This window comes from Papaver somniferum, chromosome 1, assembly GCF_003573695.1.
Source record: "Papaver somniferum cultivar HN1 chromosome 1, ASM357369v1, whole genome shotgun sequence".
Lineage (NCBI taxonomy): Eukaryota > Viridiplantae > Streptophyta > Magnoliopsida > Ranunculales > Papaveraceae > Papaver > Papaver somniferum.
The window spans coordinates 223161209-223183734 of NC_039358.1; the positions used below are offsets into that span (position 1 = coordinate 223161209).

Consider the following 22526-nt stretch of genomic DNA (forward strand, 5'->3'; position numbering starts at 1 on the left):
TGTCATCTTGGTCGGTTCATATCACCAAGTCCTAGCTTGAGGTACACATGGTATGGAAGTAAATTCACACTTGCTCCTAAGTCAAGCAAAGCTTTCTCAACACGTATTACCTATTGTGCAAGAAATGGTAGGGGACCCTGGGTCTTTATACTTAGGAGTAGTGGTATTCTGAATAATGGAACTCACGTGACTAGCTAGGAAGGCTTTCTTTTGGACACTAAGCTTACGCTTTCGTATACACAAGTCCTTAAGAAACTTAGCATAAGCGGGAATCTGCTTAATCGCATCCAACAATGGTAGGTTGATAGTAACCTGCTTAAAAACCTCCAATATATCATTAAAGTTCGACTCGCTCTTAGTTGGAACTAGCAGCTGGGGAAACGGGGCTCTGGGAACAAAGCCGGCTCAGCAGGACCCTCATTGGTCTCTTTAGAGACTCTATCAGTCTCCTCATTTTCTGGCTCAAAAGGGTGAACTACAACATGTTTACTTTCAGGCATGGCGACCTTGTTGTCAACTTTCTTTCCACTCCTAAGGGTAGTAACAAATTCACATGATTGTACGATTTCTCTCCTTTTGGATTAGGATCAGTATGACTAGGGAACCTTCCATCCTCTCTCTCAGTAAGGTACTTAGCTATTTGGCCGACTTGAAGTTCTAATTTAGCAAGAGACTGGGAATTATTCTTAAAATTTGATTGGTTTCCTCTTGAAAATTAACCTGGCTCCTTATAGCATTTGCTGGCTTTGTGATAGCATATCCTGTCTTTTTTTATACTAAGAGATTCCTCTAAGCTAGTCATTTTATTCTCAGAAGGGTTCTGGAACTGGGCTTGTCCTGAAGAGCTCTTAGCATAACCAAAACCTGGGGGAGCTGAGAATTACTAGACTGACCTTGATTCTGGCCCTTAGACCAAGAAAAATTAGGATGGTTTCTCCAACCAGGATTGTAGGTCTCTGAGTATGGGTCAACTTCTGACGTTCTCAAACCTAGCATTGTTATAGACAGCATGGGCTTGCTCTTCACTAACCTGACCTTCCCAAATGAGTTATCGGGCTCTATTCCACAACTAGAGACTTGAGAGGCTCTATTAGGTTCATCAAGGGATCTATTTTTAGACTGACCCCCATTTCCAGAGCTTCTAACCTTCTAGACAACAACAAACTTAGCATCTGACCCGGAGCTTGTATCTACCATATTGGTGCTACTTCTATTGACCAAGAGTCTTTTAGGGGGTTCAACACAAGACTCCCACTGTGGGATTTTTCAGCGATAACTCCTAAGAAGGTAAAAGCATCATCAGTATTTTTACTAGTGAACTCACCAGCGCACATAGACTCGACCATGACTTTGGTCGAATAGTCTAAACCATTATAAATAATCTCTACAAGTTTCATCTTATCAAATCCATGGTGAGGACACTGGGATAGAAGATCATTGAATCTCTCTAAAAACCTATAAAGAAACTCTCCCTCTTGTTGCACACTAGCACTAATTTTCTGTCTAACAGCTGCAGTTTTATGCTTAGGGTAGAATTTCATATAGAAAGCAGCAACAAGTTCCTACCATGTTTCAATGGATTCAGATAGGTTGTTCAGCCAGGTCTTGGTTTATCTCTCAAGGAAAAGGGAAACATCTTAAGTTTCAAGACTTCATCAGTAAGGTCTTTTATTCTAATTGTCCCACAAATTTCCTCAAAGTCCCTAATATGAAAATAAGGGTTCTCATCATCTTTCCCTAAGAATATAGGGATCATCTGAAGAATATAGGTTTTATCTCGAAATTAGCCGTAGTGGCTGGCAATTTAATGCAAGAGGCTCGGGTAGACCTAGTAGGGAACATGTAATCTTTCAAAGTTACCATCGCTGGCACAACAGAAGTACTAGGGGTACTTTCCTCACGAAGAGACAGATTTCAAAACTAAAGTTTCCAAAAACAGGGCTCTCAAAAGAAGAGTCTTCGAGCTCCCCGCTTTCACAAGAAGAACTTTAGGCTCGTCACTAATCAAACGGCCAAAAGTATTTCTTTTCCAAGCCCTTTCGGGCATACACTAAAAAAAAAAAGTCCTAAAAGGAAGGGAAGTTCTATGCAAACACAAACAAGGCTGACTCCACCACAGCAAACCTACTGATTTCTAGCAAACAAAAAGCATGATGGCTCCACTTAGATTGTTTCTAGACCAACTTCTAATCCTTCGAATGGGAATTCGTTACAATTTGAGCAAACCCCTCTGGAATTATCCGAGTCAAACTAAGTTGAATAGAGGCGAGGGAAGCTGCATAGAGCTTTGATACCCAAGGCCTCACCGCATTCCAAGGCGGCGCAGTCACGCATTCAACTCACAGGAACCATCATGAACTTCGAAGTATGCTCAAAAGAGTAACCAATATTTTTCGAATGACTTTCCTATTAAGCTCGTTACCCTATAGGTATCGTTCTATTCAAAATTTTAGGTTTAGGTTCGCTTTTGGTTTTGTTTCCCTAAGGCGGGTAAGAAGAGAACGGTGATGAAATCCGAACCCTTATCTTGTATGGCCAGTCCTTGCCCTTTACTAGGAAATTAAAGCAGTCGTTTTCAAGTCCTCAGCATATATGCAAACGAAGGAATACAGTAACTCGCTGACAGGGGATTCACGAGTGTTTCGACAAACTTACCTCCCGTTCCAGACGGGGGATGAACCGCTGAAGTCGACTCGGGCCACAACTCCAATGTCGTGTACGAACCGAGGGGCCGAGGTGATATCGTAATCACGTCCTTCTCTGCAAACAGTTTAATATTTAATACTACCCTTCCGTAGGGTTTAAAAATAAAAGAATGTCCAAATGTCCAAGTCCAAAGTCCAAATAAAGTGCAAAAGAAAAGAAATAAAAAAATAATAATTACAAAAAATGGAAGGTCTCTAAAAAAAAATTCTCTCTTTTTTTTAATTTTTTCTTTCACTCTTTTTTTTGCTTTGTCTTTTTCCTTCTCTTTTGACTTTAAGCTTTGATTCCAAGTCTTTAGTATCTAACTTCAAACCTGTAATACAAAGACACACCCAAAGAAACGTAAAAAGAACAAATGAAATAAAAAAATAAAACTAAAATTCTACCTAAGCACAAATCCGCGTAGGGGCGCCAAAAATTTGATGTGTTTTCAAGGTTGTTGTAGATAGTATAAAAGGTTGTTTTAAGACTTGTGAAGGCAATGAATTTTAGATTAATAAAATTTAAAAACAAAGAAAACTTATTACAAAATTGACTTCAAGATATTAGAAAACAACCAAGACACTGATTTCACTATTACACATGAATAAATTATGGTAGACAATCCAAAACTCTAATTATCTTTTAAGACTCTTATTTCTTAATTCACAAATAATCTGGAAAATTCTCAAAAATTAATTGTATCCCTAAGCATAGATTATCTAAACAAAGCATAACCTATCTAATTGAATCACAACTAATGAAGAATTTTTTTGCAAACAATTAAAAACTCTGCAAAAGCAGTGATTGAGTGAATTATAAATTATAAATTAGAGAGAATAAATAATTACCAATTATTCATGCGTAAATAGCTTCCTCGTTGTCTTGGTTGTGAGAGAATTAGCCGCTCATCATGTTGGAAAACCTCTCAAAGAATTTCATTGATGCTCAAAAATGGTTTACAAATGATGAGAATATGAGAAATACAATAAAACCGGGTTTGTAACAGTTATAAGTGTTACAAACCAGAGAACTACGACCCACAGTATGTGTCACTGATACTGTTGCTCTAAGACCCACGTTAAGCGTCGGTGTCACCGTTGGAAAACGACTGTCTTTGGCAGTCCGTTCTTCGTGTTCTTAAGAAATGCAGTAGCAGAAAATGGCAGCTCTGCAACTTTGGTGTTTAAGCTCTGTGGTGCTCTAAAACTCTCCCCAAACTCTCCGTCCCCTTCTACAACATTCCACAGACTATTTATACATACTAACAACAAAATATCTCGTCTTGATTGCAAAATATTCTTCATTATTCTCCATGCAGGGTACAAATTTTCTTTCTCTGATTTTGATTTTCACACGCTCTGCAGCTGTAAATATCCATATTTATCTTATACATACTCCAAATGGTTGCTTAACTCTGTCGTACATGTTTAAAACTCACTACAGCTCATATTGTCTCACTTTGTACACGTACTCTCTGTTTTCTTCTCTCCGATGATGCACCCAAATTCACCGGTTCTGATGGACTTAGCAGACCTGTTAACCTGAAACAGGCCCAATCCAACCAATTGTAGCGTTGTAATCTCCCTAAAAGTCGTCCAAAACCAAAACAACCATTAACGGGTTTATAAAATACGTAACCTGAATTACGTAATCTGAGTTTCCGGCCAATTCTAACCCAAAACATTGATCGTACCATGCTGTTAAGATCAATCAAGTCGAACCATGAAGTTTCAGCCATTGAGTCTACTTCTAGCACGCCCAAAAATCAAGCCCTAATTTGTTCTTCAATTGCAACAGTTTCCTGCCAATTTCAATTTTCAAAAATGAAGAAGAAGGGTTGCCCCCTATCCGGTCCTGGGGTGCGGTTAGCAGATGCCTAGAAATGGGGTTCCCCTTAGTAATAGGTTACCCCTTATCCAAAGTGAGGGTCCGTATAGCAAATGTCCTCGGGGTGCTCCGAGCAACTTTTCGAGCCGAATTTTCCAACAATATTTATTTCCTAAAAATACATAAAAACAATATTAGTACAAAAATCGAATTCCAACAAAACAGACATTGAGGACAATTTAGACACAAAAATGTGTCTATCAGATATGCAAGACACGACTCTTGGTCATTGCCTAAAGAACTATTGCGAAAATACAGTCTTCTTGGAAACCAGTATAAAAAGATTGCCCTTGGCAGGACAAAATCAATATTCCAATACAATTATTTCTCTACAGATTGTTCGGCTTCCATATTAGATCACTAGACTCACTGTAGTTGTTTTCTGATGGCTCATCCAAGTAGATCTAAAGGCTATAAAACTACTAACATTCAAGATTCGAAGATAAACAAGATGTAAAGAACATGAAAAGTAAAGATTGACACAAGCATATAATGTGGTTCGGCCATGAAGACCTACGTCCACGGGAAAAAGATGTTTTCTTTATTGATTATAAGGTCTTACCCTTGAAGGAGATACAAATATTACTTAGATGTCTCACTCTCACCTTATATAGATCTCTCAGGTATTCTCTGTAGAAAGACCATCTATGATTACATAACGTGTCCATTTTCTTCTACATGGACTGGTGTTTATAGGCGATATTAGACTCGTGAGGTCTGGTCTCGCCGAGCTGGTGGAGCTATCGTACATCTTCTCATTACTTCGGACGAATTCTATACTATCCCTCGTGATGGCCTGCTTGATTCCCTTTCTCGTCATGTTCGTCATTGTGCTGCTCTTCTTTGAGGGAACCTTGTGCTGCATCATCCTTGGGTTATAGTGTAGATCGCCCGAGCCTACTGGTACGATGTAGATTCGTCCACACCTATTCTGATCCTTCATTAAATGTAGTCCTTCTTTTTAGACTTGACCGTCTGAGTTGATTAGACCACTCCTTACACGCGTCATTCATGTAACATTGTAGCAGATGTCTCGATTCAGATGAACTCACCTTTATAGAGTATGATTCGATGCTTCATCTCATCATCTTATCATGAAACCATCCCTTGAGATGTTGACGCGTGGACATCGGGTAATTTACCCTCACATTTTGCTCCTTTTCTTTGCAACTTTCCAAGGACATGATGGGCAGAAAACTTCGTAACCGTCCCGTCTTTATCTCCATGTCCAGATTTTTCGCCATGTCTGCACCTTTAGTGCGTTTTTACTTGTTGGACTTGACGCGCCGGTTGGTTGCCTACTGGTTTTTTAAGATAAAGAATGTCTTTCACTTTCTTTTATGGTGGTCTTTCGGGATTCCCGTCATTTTGTTTATTGCGTTTTGACCTTCCTTGGTTTGGAAACGATGGCCAGATTTCCAAGGATTTTATTCCTATAAAAGTCCTCTTAGGGCGGAGAATCAGATTTCATTCTCTTCTTTTCTCTTCTTCCCTTCTGAAGTTCAGAGTTCTTTTAAAAGGTTTTTTTATGCCTGGTGAACATTTTCCTCCCCGTCCTTCGTGGTGGCAAGGCGTTTGTTCATGTATTTTTGAACATGATGGTATGTCCTCTCATTTGCTTGATTCTTCGGTTTTTCTTGATCTAATCTCTAGATCATTGCCGATGTTTTCTCGGAAACACCTATCTGTTCGCATATCGTCTTTACCTCATTGGAGGTTTAAGAGAAATGATTTGTCTGCTAGTGGATTGGTCTTTTTGCTGGAAGATTTCCATTCTCCGTTGCATCTCTTTACACTGTTTAGCTTGGAAACACTTCATATACTGTGGTTCGGTTCTACACGTTGTTTAACTTAGAAAAACTTTCTGCTGCTGTGTGGATTGGCAGTCGACAACATACATGAGCTCTTGTGTTTTAAGCAGGTGGATATTGAATCGATCACACCCAAAAAAATATGTGATGAATAAGGTAGTTGTAGAAGTGATGCGAAACGAGACAAGTTAGAACGCAAGTTATATTATGCAGGAAAATATTTATTACAATGAAGACCCAATAAAAGTACAATCCCGTATGTTAGATTTGTATTACATTATGATGCAAAAACAACAAAACAAAAAGAGAATGGTACTAAACATATTTCTGCAACTTACATAAACTTTAAATTCTAGCTTTGAATTTTGAAATAAACATATATAAAACTCATAATAAAATCAAATAACAGCTTGGTGAATGTGGGGATGCCTGGTACATGCGTTTCAAACGATGTAATCTGAATGAATGTGGTAAGCTAGGAAAATGGTGATTTTAGTGGGGATAGTAGAAACATCTTTGACATATGCACTAAGATTTAGTAATAAGGAGCGACGTAAGCTGGCGATTTAGGAGTGTATTTTGGTGCTTCGTACTTGGGTGTGACGTAAGTTGGGGGTGGTGGAGATGCATATACGTATTTGGGAGTATATTTGGTGCTTCTACTTGGGCGACGTAAGCAGGTGGTGGTGGGATGCGTAGACGTATTTGGGAGTATACTTTGGTGCTTCGTATTTAGGGGCGACGTAAGCTGGTGGTGGTGGGGATGCGTAGACGTACTTGGGAGTGTACTTTGGTGCTTCGTACTTGGGGGCGACGTAAGCTGGTGGTGGTGGGGATCGTAGACGTACTTGGGAGTGTACTTTGGTGCTTCGTACTTGGGGGCGACGTAAGCTGGTGGTGGGGGGATGCGTAGACGTACTTGGGAGTGTACTTTGGTGCTTCGTACTTGGGGGCGACGTAAGGTGGTGGTGGGGATGCGTAGACGTATTTGGGAGTGTATTTGGTGCTTCGTACTTGGGGGCGACGTAGTGGTGGTGGTGGGACGCGTAGACGTACTTGGGAGTGTATTTGTGCTTCGTACTTGGGGGCGACGTAGGCTGGTGGTGGTGGGAGCGTAGACGTACTTGGGAGTGTACTTGGGTGCTTCGTACTTGGGGGCGACGTAGGCTGTGGTGGTGGGGAGGCGTAGACGTACTTAGGAGTGTACTTGGTGCTTCGTACTTGGGGGCGACGTAGGATGGTGGTGGTGGAGACGCGTAGACGTACTTAGGAGTGTACTTTGGAGCTTCGTACTTGGGGGCGACGTAGGGTGGTGGTGGTGGAGACGCGTAGACGTAGGAGTGTACTTTGGTGCTTCGTACTTGGGGGCGACGTAGGCTGGTGGGGTGGAGACGCGTAGACGTACTTAGGAGTGTACTTTGGTGCTTCGTACTTGGGGCGACGTAGGCGGTGGTGGTGGAGATGCGTAGACGTACTTAGGAGTGTACTTTGGTGCTTCGTACTTGGGGGCGACGTAGGCCGGTGGTGGTGGGGAGGCGTAGACGTACTTGGGAGTGTACTTGGGTGCTTCGTACTTGGGGCGACGTAAGCCGGTGGTGGTGGAGATGCGTAGACGTACTTGAGGAGTGTACTTTGGTGCTTCGTACTTGGGGGAGAGGTAAGCCGGTGGTGGTGGAGATGCGTAGACGTATTGGGAGTGTACTTGGTGCTTCGTACTTGGGGGCGACGTAGGCTGGTGGTGGTGGAGATGCGTAGACGTACTTAGGAGTGTACTTTGGTGCTTCATACTTAGGGGCGATGTAAGCTGGTGGTGGTGGAGATGTAGACGTACTTAGGAGTGTACTTTGGTGCTTCGTATTTGGGAGCGACGTAATTAGGAGTGTATTTTGGTGCTTCGTACTTGGGCGCGACGTATTTAGGAGTGTACTTTGGTGCTTCGTACTTGGGAGCGCGTATTTAGGTGTGTATTTTGGTGCTTCGTACTTGGGAGCGACGTAATTAGGAGTGTATTTTGGTGCTTCGTACTTGGGAGCGACGTATTTAGGAGTGTACTTTGGTCCCTCGTATTTGGGTGCGACATATTTAGGAGTGTATTTTGGTGCTTCGTATTTGGGTGCGACGTATTTAGGAGTGTACTTTGGTGCTTCGTACTTGGGAGCGACGTAATTAGGTGTGTACTCTGGTGCTTCGTACTTGGGGGCGACGTAAGCTGATGATGATGGAGATGGGTAAACAACAGGAGCGACGTAAGCAGGAGGTGGTGGTGACGGCGATGGGTACACTACAGGAGCTACATAAGCTGGAGGTGGTGTTGATGGAGATGGATACACTACGGGAGCGACGTAAGCTGGTGGTGGTGGTGATGGAGATGGATACACTACGGGAGCAACGTAAGCTGGTGGTGGTGGTGATGGCGATGGATAAACTACGGGTGCGACGTAGGCTGGTGGTGGTGGTGATGGAGATGGGTAAACTACGGGAGCGACGTAAGCTGGAGGAGGTGGTGATGGAGATGGATAAACAACAGGAGCCACGTAAGCAGGTGGTGGCGGTGATGGGTAAACTTTGGGAAGATTTATGTCGGCATAACCTCCAAACTGGTTTCTTGTAGGGAGTTCTTTGTAGTTGGGTTGTATATGGTTCGTACTCAGTAGCACCACATGATCAGAACGAAAAGGTAAAAGCATGATGAACCAGACAAGCTGAGAGCCTCGCCATATTGAATAGTGGAGCCAACGGAGAAAGAAAGAATATCTGTTAAGTTGTGGTGTTGAAGAAAGAGGCTTCTACACCCATTTATAAGAGCAACGCGTGATTACTTTTTCTTCCTTGCCAAGTACAATATATTGAATAATACACACTTGGTAGGTGATGTTTCGTGGTGAACCACGAACTTCATGAATAATACGAGTTGATGCTTGCACGATCTTTGGGTAATCGATGACTGGAAGGACACGTTCGTCTACGTGTTGGGATGTTAATTTGTCAACTATAACTATAGAACATACAGATTTGCCAACATGGTAAGATGTAAGTTAAAGGGTTTCTGTACTGGGTTGGGTCATTCAATTTGATGGAACTAAAGGGATTTGCAAGTGTCTTAAACTTCTAAGTCGATTGTAACAATTCACACATTAAAAAAGAAAAAAAAAAGAAAATAAAATTGTTTTCTCCTTCTAAGATGGTGGTAGAAGGATTTGTTTTTTTTTTCTTTGAGGGGTCATATTCAAATTCATGCAACAAAGGGATTTGCAAGCGTCGGAGGAAGCTACACAATGTCTTAAACTTTGCAGAGTCCGATGCATCTAAACTTGTAACAATTCATACATAAAAAAAAAAAAAAAAAATTCTGTAAGAGAACTTTTAAACTGGTGGACGGTTATCAAACCACCCCATCACAAGCTCTTGTCGGCGCCACCACTGTGATTAAGCATCAGGGATACCCACACAAAATCGTACAAAGTCTACTTGGACTTATTGTCAATGTAAAATTCTATTGGAAAAGCTCATGTCAAGCTCTCTTTCAGTTAACTGCACCAAGAAATTAGGAACCCCCCAGAATACATAGTCTGAACCATCACACCAAAAATGAATACATGGTCTGCAACACTTGGGTTTCCCAAAGAATTAGCACTGCTGAATGATACAAGTAGTCTCACCCATCCAAGCTGAAAATAGCAGCGACAAACGACCGTACAGAAATTCCAAAGAATAAAAAAGCCAAATTATCATTGAAGTTGCATTCTGAAAGCTTCTGCATCAGGGATCAGATCTACAAATACAGAAAATGCATGGATTATAATGCACCTCTGACGTCTTTCAAATCATTCTTCTTCATGCTTTGTCGTCCATCCCTGATATTTTCTCAATTACGTCCAAAAAAAAAAGCACTTGGGAGGTTAAGCTTTCCAATAAACTTTCTACATTCTTAGTTGGGAAAATTATTGTATCCTCCAATATGCCGGACGTTCTTTAATGGTTTACAGTAGGATGTAATTCTAAAGGCGCACTTGTATACATACCATTTGCGCAATTGCAGTTTTTACATACCATTTAAGCAATTGCAGTTTGGAGAAGCATTTCATAAAAGTTTTACAAACTCAAGCATATCATTAGTTCCCCCGAAACCACAAAGTCTGAAGTTTAACTTCTAAAACCAGTATAAGGACCATCCAAAACCAAAGATCTTCTGGTTGTTGATCTTCTGTAAACCGAAATAAATAATATAAAATACCTCTACAATGACAATCAAATTTGGAGTTAATACGAGAGCAAAGAATATGTTATTTGCTATTTTGCTTATCTATATGAATTGGGATTTCAAGAGTAACAACAACAACTCTTTTTTACTTTGATTACCTAATGTGAAACATAAACGATAAGGAATTCCAAACTAGCAAAATCATAATGCAAATATGCAACGAATGGAAAATGCTCACTCTATCAACCTAATGTCATAGTCACGGAATGCAGTAGCTCCAAGAAAGTATCAAAATGTTCAATCCTTCATTTACAATGAATAACAACATTTCGATGCATTAAGAATACATTCTAAGACAACCAGAAAATTTGATTTACAGTAATACATTCACATAAAATTTCTATGGATCTGAACTATGGAATCTCACGACAACCAGAAACTCAGGCAATTACTTTAGCTGCTCAATCTAAGACCTCATCCGAACCTGTCGACAGTCAATCAATACATTAAACTCCTTCCTTCTAGATTCAATATTCCTGTTTAACACCAACCAGAACCAGTTTCTAATAAACAAGTTGTAGCCCTTAACAAATACCGGAAAAAAAACAAAGGCTCGCCGTAACGGTAACTGTTTGCTTTTCTCTTTCCCCTAGTAACCATTTCAAGATTACTAGAGTTATGACAAGCATAAGACTTGGATCAAAATCCAAGACTCTCATTTTGTTGTATCACTAATTTTAAACTTCAAAAGATATTTTCTCATTCTGAAGCTCTGATAAAGTGAGCTTTCCATTTCAACATCAAGTACCCATTAAGACTATTATACTATCTCATTGGCAGTGTGCAAAAATACTCTGCAGACTATTTCCACTAACCATTACCTAGAAACAAAACAATCCAAGAAATTCATTTCATAACAACCATTGATTAAAGCAGACTATTACACATTCCTGCATCAAATCCATTTAAAGGGCTTACTAGAAAAAATAAAAAGTTCTGAATAGGAGATTAGCCGAAAACCAAATCATCAATGAAAATCATGATTATCATTACAAAAGTGTAAACTGTACATTCCTGAAGTGAAACCAACATTACCTGACTATGAAGATCAACAAGTCAATAATTTCCTTTATTCTATACATTTCACACAAAAGTCACTGAATCTGACATTTAAATCAGCTACCCAAATCTGACATACATCCAAAACAATACAAATACCAAATCCTGGTACTAGAATTCAAAAATCATCTGTCTCGCCCTAGTATCTTACTCAATAGATGATTCAAACTAACAATCAAATTCCTAGCATAAGCAAACTAATAATCAATGATTAAAACAGTCTATTGCACGTTCCTGCATCGAATCCATGTAAAGGGCTTACTGGAACAGATAAAAAGTTCTGAATGGAGACTAGCCGAAAACCAAATCATTTTCTCTCTGCTACACAATTAGATTTACAAGTCAATAATTTTTTTATTCTATACATTACTAACAAAAATCATTCAATCTGACACTTAAATCACCTATGCAAATCTGACTTACATCCAAAACCTACCAGATCTTATTTCAACGGATGAGATTTAATATGATACCAAAACCTAATATAGTACGGCTGAGACTGAATACGATACAAAAACCTAATATAATACGTCAAATTGTCGTACAGAATTGCTCTTAGCTTACGGAAAAAGTAAAGATGGGATTATTACCTAGAGTTACAGAAAGTGAAGATGTTGTTGATGATGATGTGATTACTCCATACAATTTCTCAGTTGTTGAAACTGGGATTTACAGATGTGGTTTTCCGCCAGGTTTTCCAGAACCTCGTTATTTCGCATTCATAAAAACACTAAACCTGCGATATTAAGCTTGAGTGTAAGTTAATCCTTTAGAATAAAAAAGACATGTAAACCCAAAAGTCACTCGACTACTCTTGTAACCGTGCAGAACATAGTGAAACAACAAACCCCGTGGACGTAGGCCTTAGTGCTGAACCACGTAAACCTCGGTCTTGTTTATATTTCAGCACTTTATATTTGCCTAACCCCATGAATCTTTACTTGTATGTTTGGTTTTCTTTGTTTTTACCTATATCCCGTGCGCAAACGCCCCGCACGGAGTTGTTAGATGAGGCTGTGATAAACCCGAAGGTTTTGAGCCAAGGAATCAACACTAAGATATCATCATCACAAATCACTCTAAATTACGATGATTGGTTGTGAGCATTCGGATGCCTTCGTGATTTGAGTGTTCACAGTTGTTGAAACTGGGATTTACAGATGTGGTTTTCCGCCAGGTTTTCCAGAACCTCGTTATTTCGCAATAATAAAAACACTAAACCTGCGATTCATCGTATGTTTTTGTCTTGAATCGTATCCTGAAGAGACTGTAAAGTTTCTACAAGCGCACAATATTAAGCTTTTTCAGTTTGGTATTCAAGGGGGAACTGTGGATCCTTTGGCGCCTCCAGAAGATGCAATCGCGAAAAGTATTAGAAAAAAAAGAAAGAAAGATATGATCACGGAAGGTTTACAAGTGTTGTTTGATGAAAGAAATCATCCGGTTTTGATTCATTGCAGACATGGAAACCATAGGACGGGGATTGTTGCTGGTTTTTATAGAAAGTTGAAGCAGAATTGGTGTTTGCCTTGTGTGCTCGAGGAATACGAGAGATTGTCAGGTGAGACTGCTAGGCAGAGCGATATGAAGTTCATCGAAAACTACGAAGCGCATGACACACTTGATGCCTCCGGTTAAGTAAGAATAGGCTTTGGATTACAAATCTTAATCATTATCCATTTGTCATGTTATAGGTTACAGGATTCATGGGTCCAAGTGATCTTCTTTAGGATGAACTATGTATTTTAACGCATTTGAAAGGATTAATGGATTGAATTGTTTCCATAGATTGGAAATTGTTAACGCAAACATGATCATGCTCATGACCTTCCAACAATATATAGCTTGCACCGTCTCTATAAAAAGATATATCCATGCCTAGACAAGTTCTTGCATCATACAAGTTCTGATCAAAAAGTTCTTGCATCATACACGAAATGTAAATAATTTCATTATCATTTGAAGTTGAAGTTGCTTTCTATACTTTTTTTGGGTTTATGAGTAGCAAGTCTTCGAACAACTGTCCAAACACCCCACTGGTTTAATGTGCTGTATCATTTGATTTTTGGATATTCAGTTTGCTGAGTCTACTGATTATGTGAGGAAAACTTTGAGACGAACAGAGATTTCTTATTTGCGTTATGGATACAAAAGCATCCATGGTGCATCCATAGGTTGTGACCCCTTCCGTGGAGCAGGCATGGATCGTGGTGGTTGGCTCTGATACCAATTGTTAGGGTATCGACCCCAACTCGTCATAAGCCCATGGGTAGAACTCAACTCGAAAACCGGTTGACTAGATGAGGGAACCCATTGACTTATAAACTACCAATTAAGCCCCATCTAACCAATTTGGGACTAGTCCCAACATCCCACCATGCTTCCAGAACCAAAGGCAGACTAAAGAGATAACCCCTTCTATGCACACTGTGACATTACCTTCCCCTGAAAAACATCCTTGTCCTCAAGGATGAACTTTGGATAGTGAGTGCGAATGTTGGAGGAGTGTTCCCATGTTGCACTCTCTGAGGAAGAATTAGTCCATTGAATCAATACCTTCTTGACAAGCTGTGTGCCCTGTAGAATTGTCCTTGTATCCAAAAACATTCAGGTAGCATAATCACTTGGCCTTCATGATCCACTAGTGGCAGAGATAGTGAGGGATTGTACTTCTGGCAATGTGTTTCTTGAGTTGAGAGACATGGAATACAAGATGAATGCGAGAGTGTGATGGTAAGTCTAACCTGTAAGCCACTTTGCCAATGCGCGGAAGAATTTGATAAGGACCATAGAACTTGGAAGATAGCTTAAAAAAATTTCTCAAGGAAAGAGAGGATTTCCTGTATGGTTGGAGTTTGAGGTAGACAAAGTCTCAAGCTTCAAAAGTTTTATCTTGTCTGGACCTGTCAGCGTATAGCTTCATTCTCTCCTGAGCTTTAAGAAGGGACTCTTTGAATATGTCAAGTAAGGAAGCTCTGTCCTTCAAATAAGCCTCAACTGCAGCAACTGTAGTGGTAGTGGCAGAAGGAAAAGCAAGATGAGGGGGAACATACTCATACAATGCCTGAAAAGGAGAAGTCTTTAAACTTATGTGGTAGCTAGTATTATACCACCATTCAGCCAATGATGCACCTTAAATAATTCTCAACACAAGCATTGACCCTTTCAGTTTGGCCATCTGTTTGGGGGTGATAGGAAGTGCTTAGGTTCATGTTGCTGGTGAAGACTTTATCTCTATCAGACACAGTGAAAGAGGGTAATCCATGTAATTTGGCCACCTGAGTTAGAAATGCATGAGCTACAAATGCAACAGTATAAGGATGTTGCAGAGCTAAGATGTGTGCATATTTTGTCAGTGTGTCTACCACCACTAGAATGACACTTTTCTTGCAGCTGAGAGGCAGACCTTCTATAAAATCCATGGTAATATACTGCCAAGCATGTTCAGTTATAGGCAGAGGTTGCAGAATGCCAGCAAAGTTAGTGTGATCAGCTTTGTTTCTTTGGCACACATCACACTGAGAGACAAGTGAGACTATATCTTTATGGATACCTGACCAATAAAAATGACTTCTTGCCCTCACAGAAGTAGCTTGAATTCCAGAATGGCCTCCAATGGAAGAAGTATGTAGGGAGTGTAATAGTTTATCTCTAATCTGAGCACCAGTACCTATATAAAGTTTATTCTTGTATCTCAGAACACCATCAATGAATGAGTAATTAGGTATAGAATCAGGGATGAGTAGTAGTTGAGACATAAGGTGATTGGCCTTGACATCAGTAACATAGCTCTGCTGAACTTCTTGTACCCAAGATGGTGTAGACATTTCCATGGAGTGGCAAGTAGCAAGATATGAGGGTCTTCCAGAAAGTGCATCTGCAACCAAATTATCAAATCCCTTCTTGTACTGAATTTCATAGTCAAACCCCAATAATTTGATGAGCCATTTTTGTTGGAATGCAGTGGTAACCTTTTGTTCCAATAAGTACTTCAGGCTTTGATGATCAGTTTTTATGATGAACTTGGTACCTTGGAGATAATGCTTCCACCTTTGAACTGCAGTAACAATAGCCAGAAATTCCTTCTCATAAGTAGAGAGTCCTGCAGCTCCAGGTCCTAGTGGCTTGCTCAAGTAAGCAATTGGTTTCTTATCTTGCAATAGGACAGCTGCAATGCACATGTCACTAGCATCACTTTCCACTACAAAGGGCTTAGAAAAATCAGGTAAAGCCGTGTAGAGCTCAATGCCTGTTTGAGTCTCTCAAAGGCAGTTGTAGCAGCTGAGCTCCACTGGAATGAATTTTTCTTGAGGAGATTAGTTAGTGGCTTGCTTATAACTACATAATGCTGCACAAACTTTCTGTAGTAACATGTAAGGCCCAAAAACCCTCTCAGCTCCTTAATGTTCCTTGGGATTGGCCAAGATTGCATACAAACAATTTTATTGGGATCAGCACACACACCCTCTGCTGTGACTATATGACCCAGATACTCCAAAGAAGGTTGGCCAAAGCAACATTTGGAAAAGTTGGCAAATTGTTGGTGTTGTCTGAGAAGTATAAAGACCAATCTGAGATGCTCCAAATGTTCACTCATGCTTTTACTATAAATAAGTATGTCATCAAAGAAGACTAACACAAACATTCTTAAGAATGGCTGAAAAATATCATTCATTAGAGCTTGAAAGGTGGCAGGGGCATTGGTGAGGCCAAATGGCATGAACTTAAAATCATAATGGCCTTGATGAGTTCTAAAAGCTATCTTGTGGATGTCAAGATCATGAACTCTTATTTGATGATATCCTGCCCTCAGATCTATCTTTGAAAAGATGATGGCACCATGTAGTTCATCTAGCAATTCATCCACAATAGGGATAGGAAACTTATCTTTAATAGTGATGTTGTTGAGCTTCCTATAATCCACACAGAATCTCCATGAATTATCTTTCTTTATCACAAGAAGAATGAGAGAGGAAAATGGACTGTGGTAGGCTGAATAATCCCAGTTTGAAGCATTTCCTTAACCAATTGTTCAACTACTCCTTTCTGCACATAAGGACACTTATAAGTCCTTTGGTTGACAGGTGAGGAGTTGGGTTGTAAGGGAATTTTATGGTCCAAACTTCTTTCAGGTGGAATAGTGGAAGGTTCTTGAAATATATCAGTATATTCTTGCAAGAGTGGCAGTAAAATGGATGGAGTGGTAGGGGGTGTTGAAGTTGTATGGATGGAGAATAGTTGAGCCACTACCTCGTGTGAATGTTTTAGAAAGAACTTTTTGACTGCCTCTCCACTCATCATCAAGAATTAATGTTTTGGAGTAATGCCTTGCAATGTAATAAGTTTGGTCTTGTATAGAAAGGAAACACTAAGGTTTGCAAAATTGAAAGTCACATCACCTAATTTCTTCAACCAATCTGCTCCAAGTACTATGTCACACCCCCCAAGTGGTAATACTCTCAAGTTTTCCATAAAATGGTGACCTTGCATGCTCCATTGGAGTTTAGAGCAAATGCCTGAACTTGTTGTTTGCTTTCCATTGGCAACAGTGACCAACGTAGGTGAAGTTGGTGTGATAGAGTACTTGAGGGAAGTAACCAATGCACTGTCAATGAAACTAGTGGTGCTACCTGTGTCAATAAGTATAGACACATTCTTCTTGTTGATGAGGCCAGGAATCCTGATTGTATCACCAGTGGCAGAGCCAGTGAGAGCATGAAGAGATATTTCAACTTCAGATTGAACTGGAGATTCAGGTGCCTCAACAAACACTTCCTCTTCCTCCTCTGTGTCCTGTGATTCAGTAGAGTCCATGTGTAACATGTATAATTTTTGTTTACCCTTACAAAAGTGGCCAGGCCTGTATACTGCATCACAATTATAACAGAGCCCTTGAGCTCTTCTCTTGTCCATGTCCTCTTGAGAGAGTCTTTTAATGATAGGAGGTGTAGAGGTGGACTTCGGTGTAGGTGTGAAAAATATTTTGGGGTGAAACGGCTAGATTTGGGTGAAGTGATAATTGGTTTAGGAGGTAAGGGATTAACAGTGTAAGGTTTTTGTGAGTTGTAATGGGTATTGAAGGATTTGGTAAATGGCCTTGAGGCTGCATTAGTTAATTGAAGTTTCTTCTCTTGGAGTCTAGCTAATGCGAAAGCATCAGCTAGAGTGTGTGGGTGGAACATGGGTACAGTTTTGCCAATGTCATCCTTCAATCCACTGAGGAATCTCATAACAAAGTAGGATTCACTCAAGGAAGGGTTCATACGTAGCATCAAAGCTTTGATTGATTCAAATTCATCATAATAATCATCCACAGAAGATGACTGAACTAATTTATTGAAGTTACCAACAAAATTTTCTTCTACAGGATTTTCAAATCTAACACATAAATGGAGAGATAAATCTTGCCAGATAATTCTATTTCGATTAACTTGAAAATTTAGAATCCATTTATCATCCTTACCTTCTAAATAGATTGCAGCTATGTCGACTCTCCTTTATTCTTCAATATCATTGAGTTGGAAGTATCTTTCACTCTTATGGATCCATCCTTTTGGGTTATCTCCATCAAATCATGGGAAGTCTAGTTTTGGAATATGATGATGGTGATTAGGAAAGCTAGAATGATGATGAGAATAATTTGTGTAATCGTCATCCTGCTGATGTGAACCTTCTGGATCTTCAGATCGATTGTGATTTGCAGGTTTATGGAGCAACTGAATAAGACTGCGGTTATTCTCTTGGAAGGTTTCTCTGAAACTAGCTTTCACAGTACCAATTTGTGTAGAAAGATCACTCGAAAGCGTTTTGAGATCCGATTAAAGCTTACTGATAGCAGCTTCATTAGCTGAGGTTTTTGTTTCAAGATCTTTGAGCGTCATTGGAAAAAACATTGGGTGAAAACAAGGCTCTGAATACCAATTGTTGTGATTACACAACAAATTGACAAATAAAGAATGAAAATGAGGGATAAATTGGTGATTAACACCTCTTGGATCGAAGATCCAAGCCAATTATCTGGGCAAATTAGCCGCATCCAAAGATAAATACTTCATTAATTTTCAGATAACAACCAACAGAGTTTTCTTACAGCTTCAAATAACAATTATTGGCCTAACCCTAAGCAATGGATCACAAACACGTGTCCATAATCAAGTGGCTAGTAATCAGCCAGTAATAGTATTATTAAATACACCCAAGACAGCGCTAAAGGAAGACTAAAGAGATAGCCCCTACTATGCATACTGTGACATTGTGACTTTTGAGTACTGACCAACTTAGAATACAAAGTGCTCAGTGAGAAGATATAAAAGCTTCAATTTCACGCCATTGACATTTAAGGGAATGATCAACATGAGATAAGATATCAGCTAGCTTAAAGAAGATCTTATTCATCTATGTCATAGGGATGGAGAGACCAATGAGGTTAGCACATTTTCTCAATCAATGGCAACATGAAACAATTGTTTCCATTGCTCTAGTCCCCCAGTATAACTATGTGAGCCAGGAACCTAATATTCTCCATTGCGTCCATTCAGTGGTTTTGCTTGCTAAGAACACAATTATTGTTATTAGGGACTTCAAAGAATCTCCACAATAGTATTAATGACACAATTAATGCGCATTGAAACTGCATTATAGTAGAAAAATGTAGCCACATGGGGTTTAGCATTAACTTGTCTTGATCGTCGACACCGAAAGATTCGTCAAATTGACAACGCAGGATGACCGAATTGAGTAACATTGATTCCTCCTCTTGATTTTTTTTGCGGTGGTAATATCCTCTCCGACCTCTGAAATCGTTGTCACTGGTGCCTCATTGCTTACTTTTAAATCTTCCTCTGGTGACCCAGCGAATTCAACTAAGCCTTCTTCCTCTGCAGACCCAGCGAATTCAACCAAGTCTTCTCCGACATCATCATTACTTTCTTCTAACTGCGCATCAAGTGAACAAGAAAATTCACCCCAGTCGTCTTCTTCTTCTTGTACATCATTATTACTTCCTCCTAGAACTGGTAGCACGTCGTCAAAATCAATCATGTTCATGAAATATTGATGGCCAACGTCAGTGGGATCTTCAAAATTAGGCATCGAGGGCGATAACATTGGTGTTGATGCTAGTGGTACACATGGTTGTTCATTGACTACGCGTTTTCTTTTCTGTGGTCTTGCGGCATCCACTGCAGGCTGAAATTGTTGTTGTTGTTCAGGTACCATCGGTATCTTGCATCTAATCTCACATAAAACATACTCCGGATCCGTCTGTTTAGAATATAAACCAACACGAAGATCAATCAATCATTTACATAAATCGGAATCCAAAATATGTAATAATATATCTAGCTAGCTAAGTTATGATCTATACAGATGTTAATACATACCTTGATTATCTTGTTATTTGTGTAATATTCGGGGAGCAACGAATACTCATGCATCATCCAGTGTCCCTTTTCACATTTCACTTCAGCCATCTTGTTGGTTAAACTTCAACATAGAAGTCACTAACAAGCTGGTTAGGACAAGATTAGGAAATTGATGTAATACTAAGGGAATTAGAAGTCATCTAGTTCTAAGAAAAGGAAAGACATGTAATAAGGTAATAGGACTAGGAAAAGGAATTCATAGTTCATATATATATGATCACCAAAGTTGTGGTTAATCATATGAGCAAGATTAGAGCTTGTGTTTAGTTTTGAGATATTTTCTAAACATCAATAAAGAGAGTTGTCTTTATATAAGCTAAATTTCATCTTGCAGTTGTCATTAATTGGTATCAGAGCTTGTTTCTGAGCCATGCAAAACGAAACCACCATTGTGGGTGCAAAACAGTTCACGCCACCATCAATACAAGTACCAATCCTCAACGCCACAAACTACACAGTATGGGCCATGAGAATGAAGGTACTGATAAAAATCTACAAAGTTTGGGAAACAATTGATCCTGGTACATTGGCACCATACAAAAACAATGTTGCCATTGGATTACTCTTTCAAGCAATACCAGAATGTCTTGTTCTACAATTTGGTGAACAGGAAACTTTAAAGAAAATTTGGGATGCAATAAAGGCACGTAATCTCGGAGCTGATCGAGTTAAAGAAGCCCGTCTGCAAACCTTAATGTCTGAATTTGAAAGAGTGAAGATGAAAGACATTAATACTATTGATATCTTTGCAGGAAAGCTATCAGAGATAGGCCTCAAAAGCTGCGTCACTTGGACAATCCATTGATGAAGATAAACTGGTAAAGAAGTTTCTCAATAGTTTACCAAGATCCAAGTATATTCATATCATAGCTTCTCTCGAACAAGTCTTAGATTTAAAGAAGACTACCTATGAAGATATAATTGGAAGATTGAAAGCATATGAAGAAAGAATCCTTGATGAAGAAAACAATGGAGAAACTCAAGTAAAACTCTTGTACACAAACTCTTACCAACAAAACTCTGCGACAAGAGGAAGAGGTCGTGGAAGAGGTGGTAGAGGAAACATAGGCCGAGGAAGGGGAGGAAGGTTTAACTCACAAGATAGAACAACAAGTCAGAATGATCAAAACCAAGGGAAAGAAAAGAAGCATAGATCAAACATTATTTGTTACAGATGTGATAAACCAGGACACTTTTCCTCTGTATGCCCTGAAAGAATACAAAATGGAAGAAACAAACAAGAATGAAACAAGGGAAGCAGATACAACTCTTTTCATGCACGAAGTTGTATTCTTAAAGAAGGGAAATTAATACCAAAGAACTACGAATCAAAGGATGGAGAAGAAGGAATCTGGTATTTAGATAATGGAGCCAGCAATCATATGACTGGTAAGAGACACTACTTTTCTGAACTCAATGAGAAAATCAAAGGACAAGTGAAGTTTGGGGATGGGTCTTCTGTAGAAATTGAAGGGAAAGGATCAATTCTATTTCAGAGCAAGACCGGAGAACAGAAGCTTGTCACAAACATCTACTTCATCCCAAACTTACAAAGCAACATTCTAAGTTTAGGACAAGCTACAGAAGTTGGATGTGATGTTAGAATGCGACAAGATTATCTAACAGTTCATGACCCAAGTGGAAGACTTTTAGTTAGAGTCTCACGCTCACAGAATAGACTCTACAAGATAAGTCTCATGATTGGAAGGCCATTGTGTCTGAATATGAGACTGGAAGATCAGACATGAAGTGGCACGCAAGGTTAGGACACATAAATTTCAGAACCTTAAAAACTATGTCTCAGAACAAGATGGTTCGAGGGCTACCACAACAAAACGGAGTGGTGGAGAGGAGAAACAGGACTCTAATGGAGATGACAAGAAGTTCTTTAAAGGCTATGCAGGTACCTAATTATCTATGGGGAGAAGCTGTACGACACTCCACATACCTGATAAACAGGATACCTACGAAACTCTGAAAGACATGACTCCATATGAAAGTTTGCGAAAGAGAAAACCAAACATAGATCATTTAAGATTGTTTGGTTGCAAAGCATACGCAAATTGATTCTGCAACTCTTAAGAAACTGGATGATCGATCTCAGACTCTTGTGCATCTAGGAATTGAGCCTATCCAAAGATTACACATTATTCAATCCAACAACGAAAAGATAATAGTGAGTCGAGATGTGGTATTCGATGAAAAAACAAACTGGAATTGGAAAGAAACTAATGATGGACCAAGTAGGGATCCAGGAATGTTTCACATGAGATGGGGTCAAGTAATTGATGAAGGCGAAGGACTCATAATCATCAATACCAATGGAAACAATGATGTTAATCAAGAAGAAGAAGAGAATAATGAAAACACTGAAATAACGAAGAAAGAAGAAGAAGA

General features: G+C 39.5%; 2 protein-coding genes across 2 annotated transcripts; one reads left to right on the plus strand and one right to left on the minus strand.

The window, feature by feature from the left end:
• Window positions 1-4132: 4132 nt before the first annotated feature.
• On the minus strand, window positions 4133-9073 carry LOC113361144 (extensin-1-like). The gene is made up of 2 exons (XM_026604488.1): window positions 8370-9073; window positions 4133-4229 (listed from the first exon to the last, which is right to left on the minus strand). Exons 1-2 carry the CDS (start codon window positions 9071-9073, stop codon window positions 4133-4135), a joined length of 801 nt encoding a protein of 266 aa, XP_026460273.1.
• A 3210-nt stretch (window positions 9074-12283) lies between these two features.
• LOC113361155 (tyrosine-protein phosphatase DSP3-like) lies at window positions 12284-13344 on the plus strand. Its single transcript, XM_026604496.1, has 2 exons — window positions 12284-12398; window positions 12971-13344. Exons 1-2 carry the CDS (start codon window positions 12284-12286, stop codon window positions 13342-13344), a joined length of 489 nt encoding a protein of 162 aa, XP_026460281.1.
• The last annotated feature ends 9182 nt before the right edge of the window (window positions 13345-22526 follow it).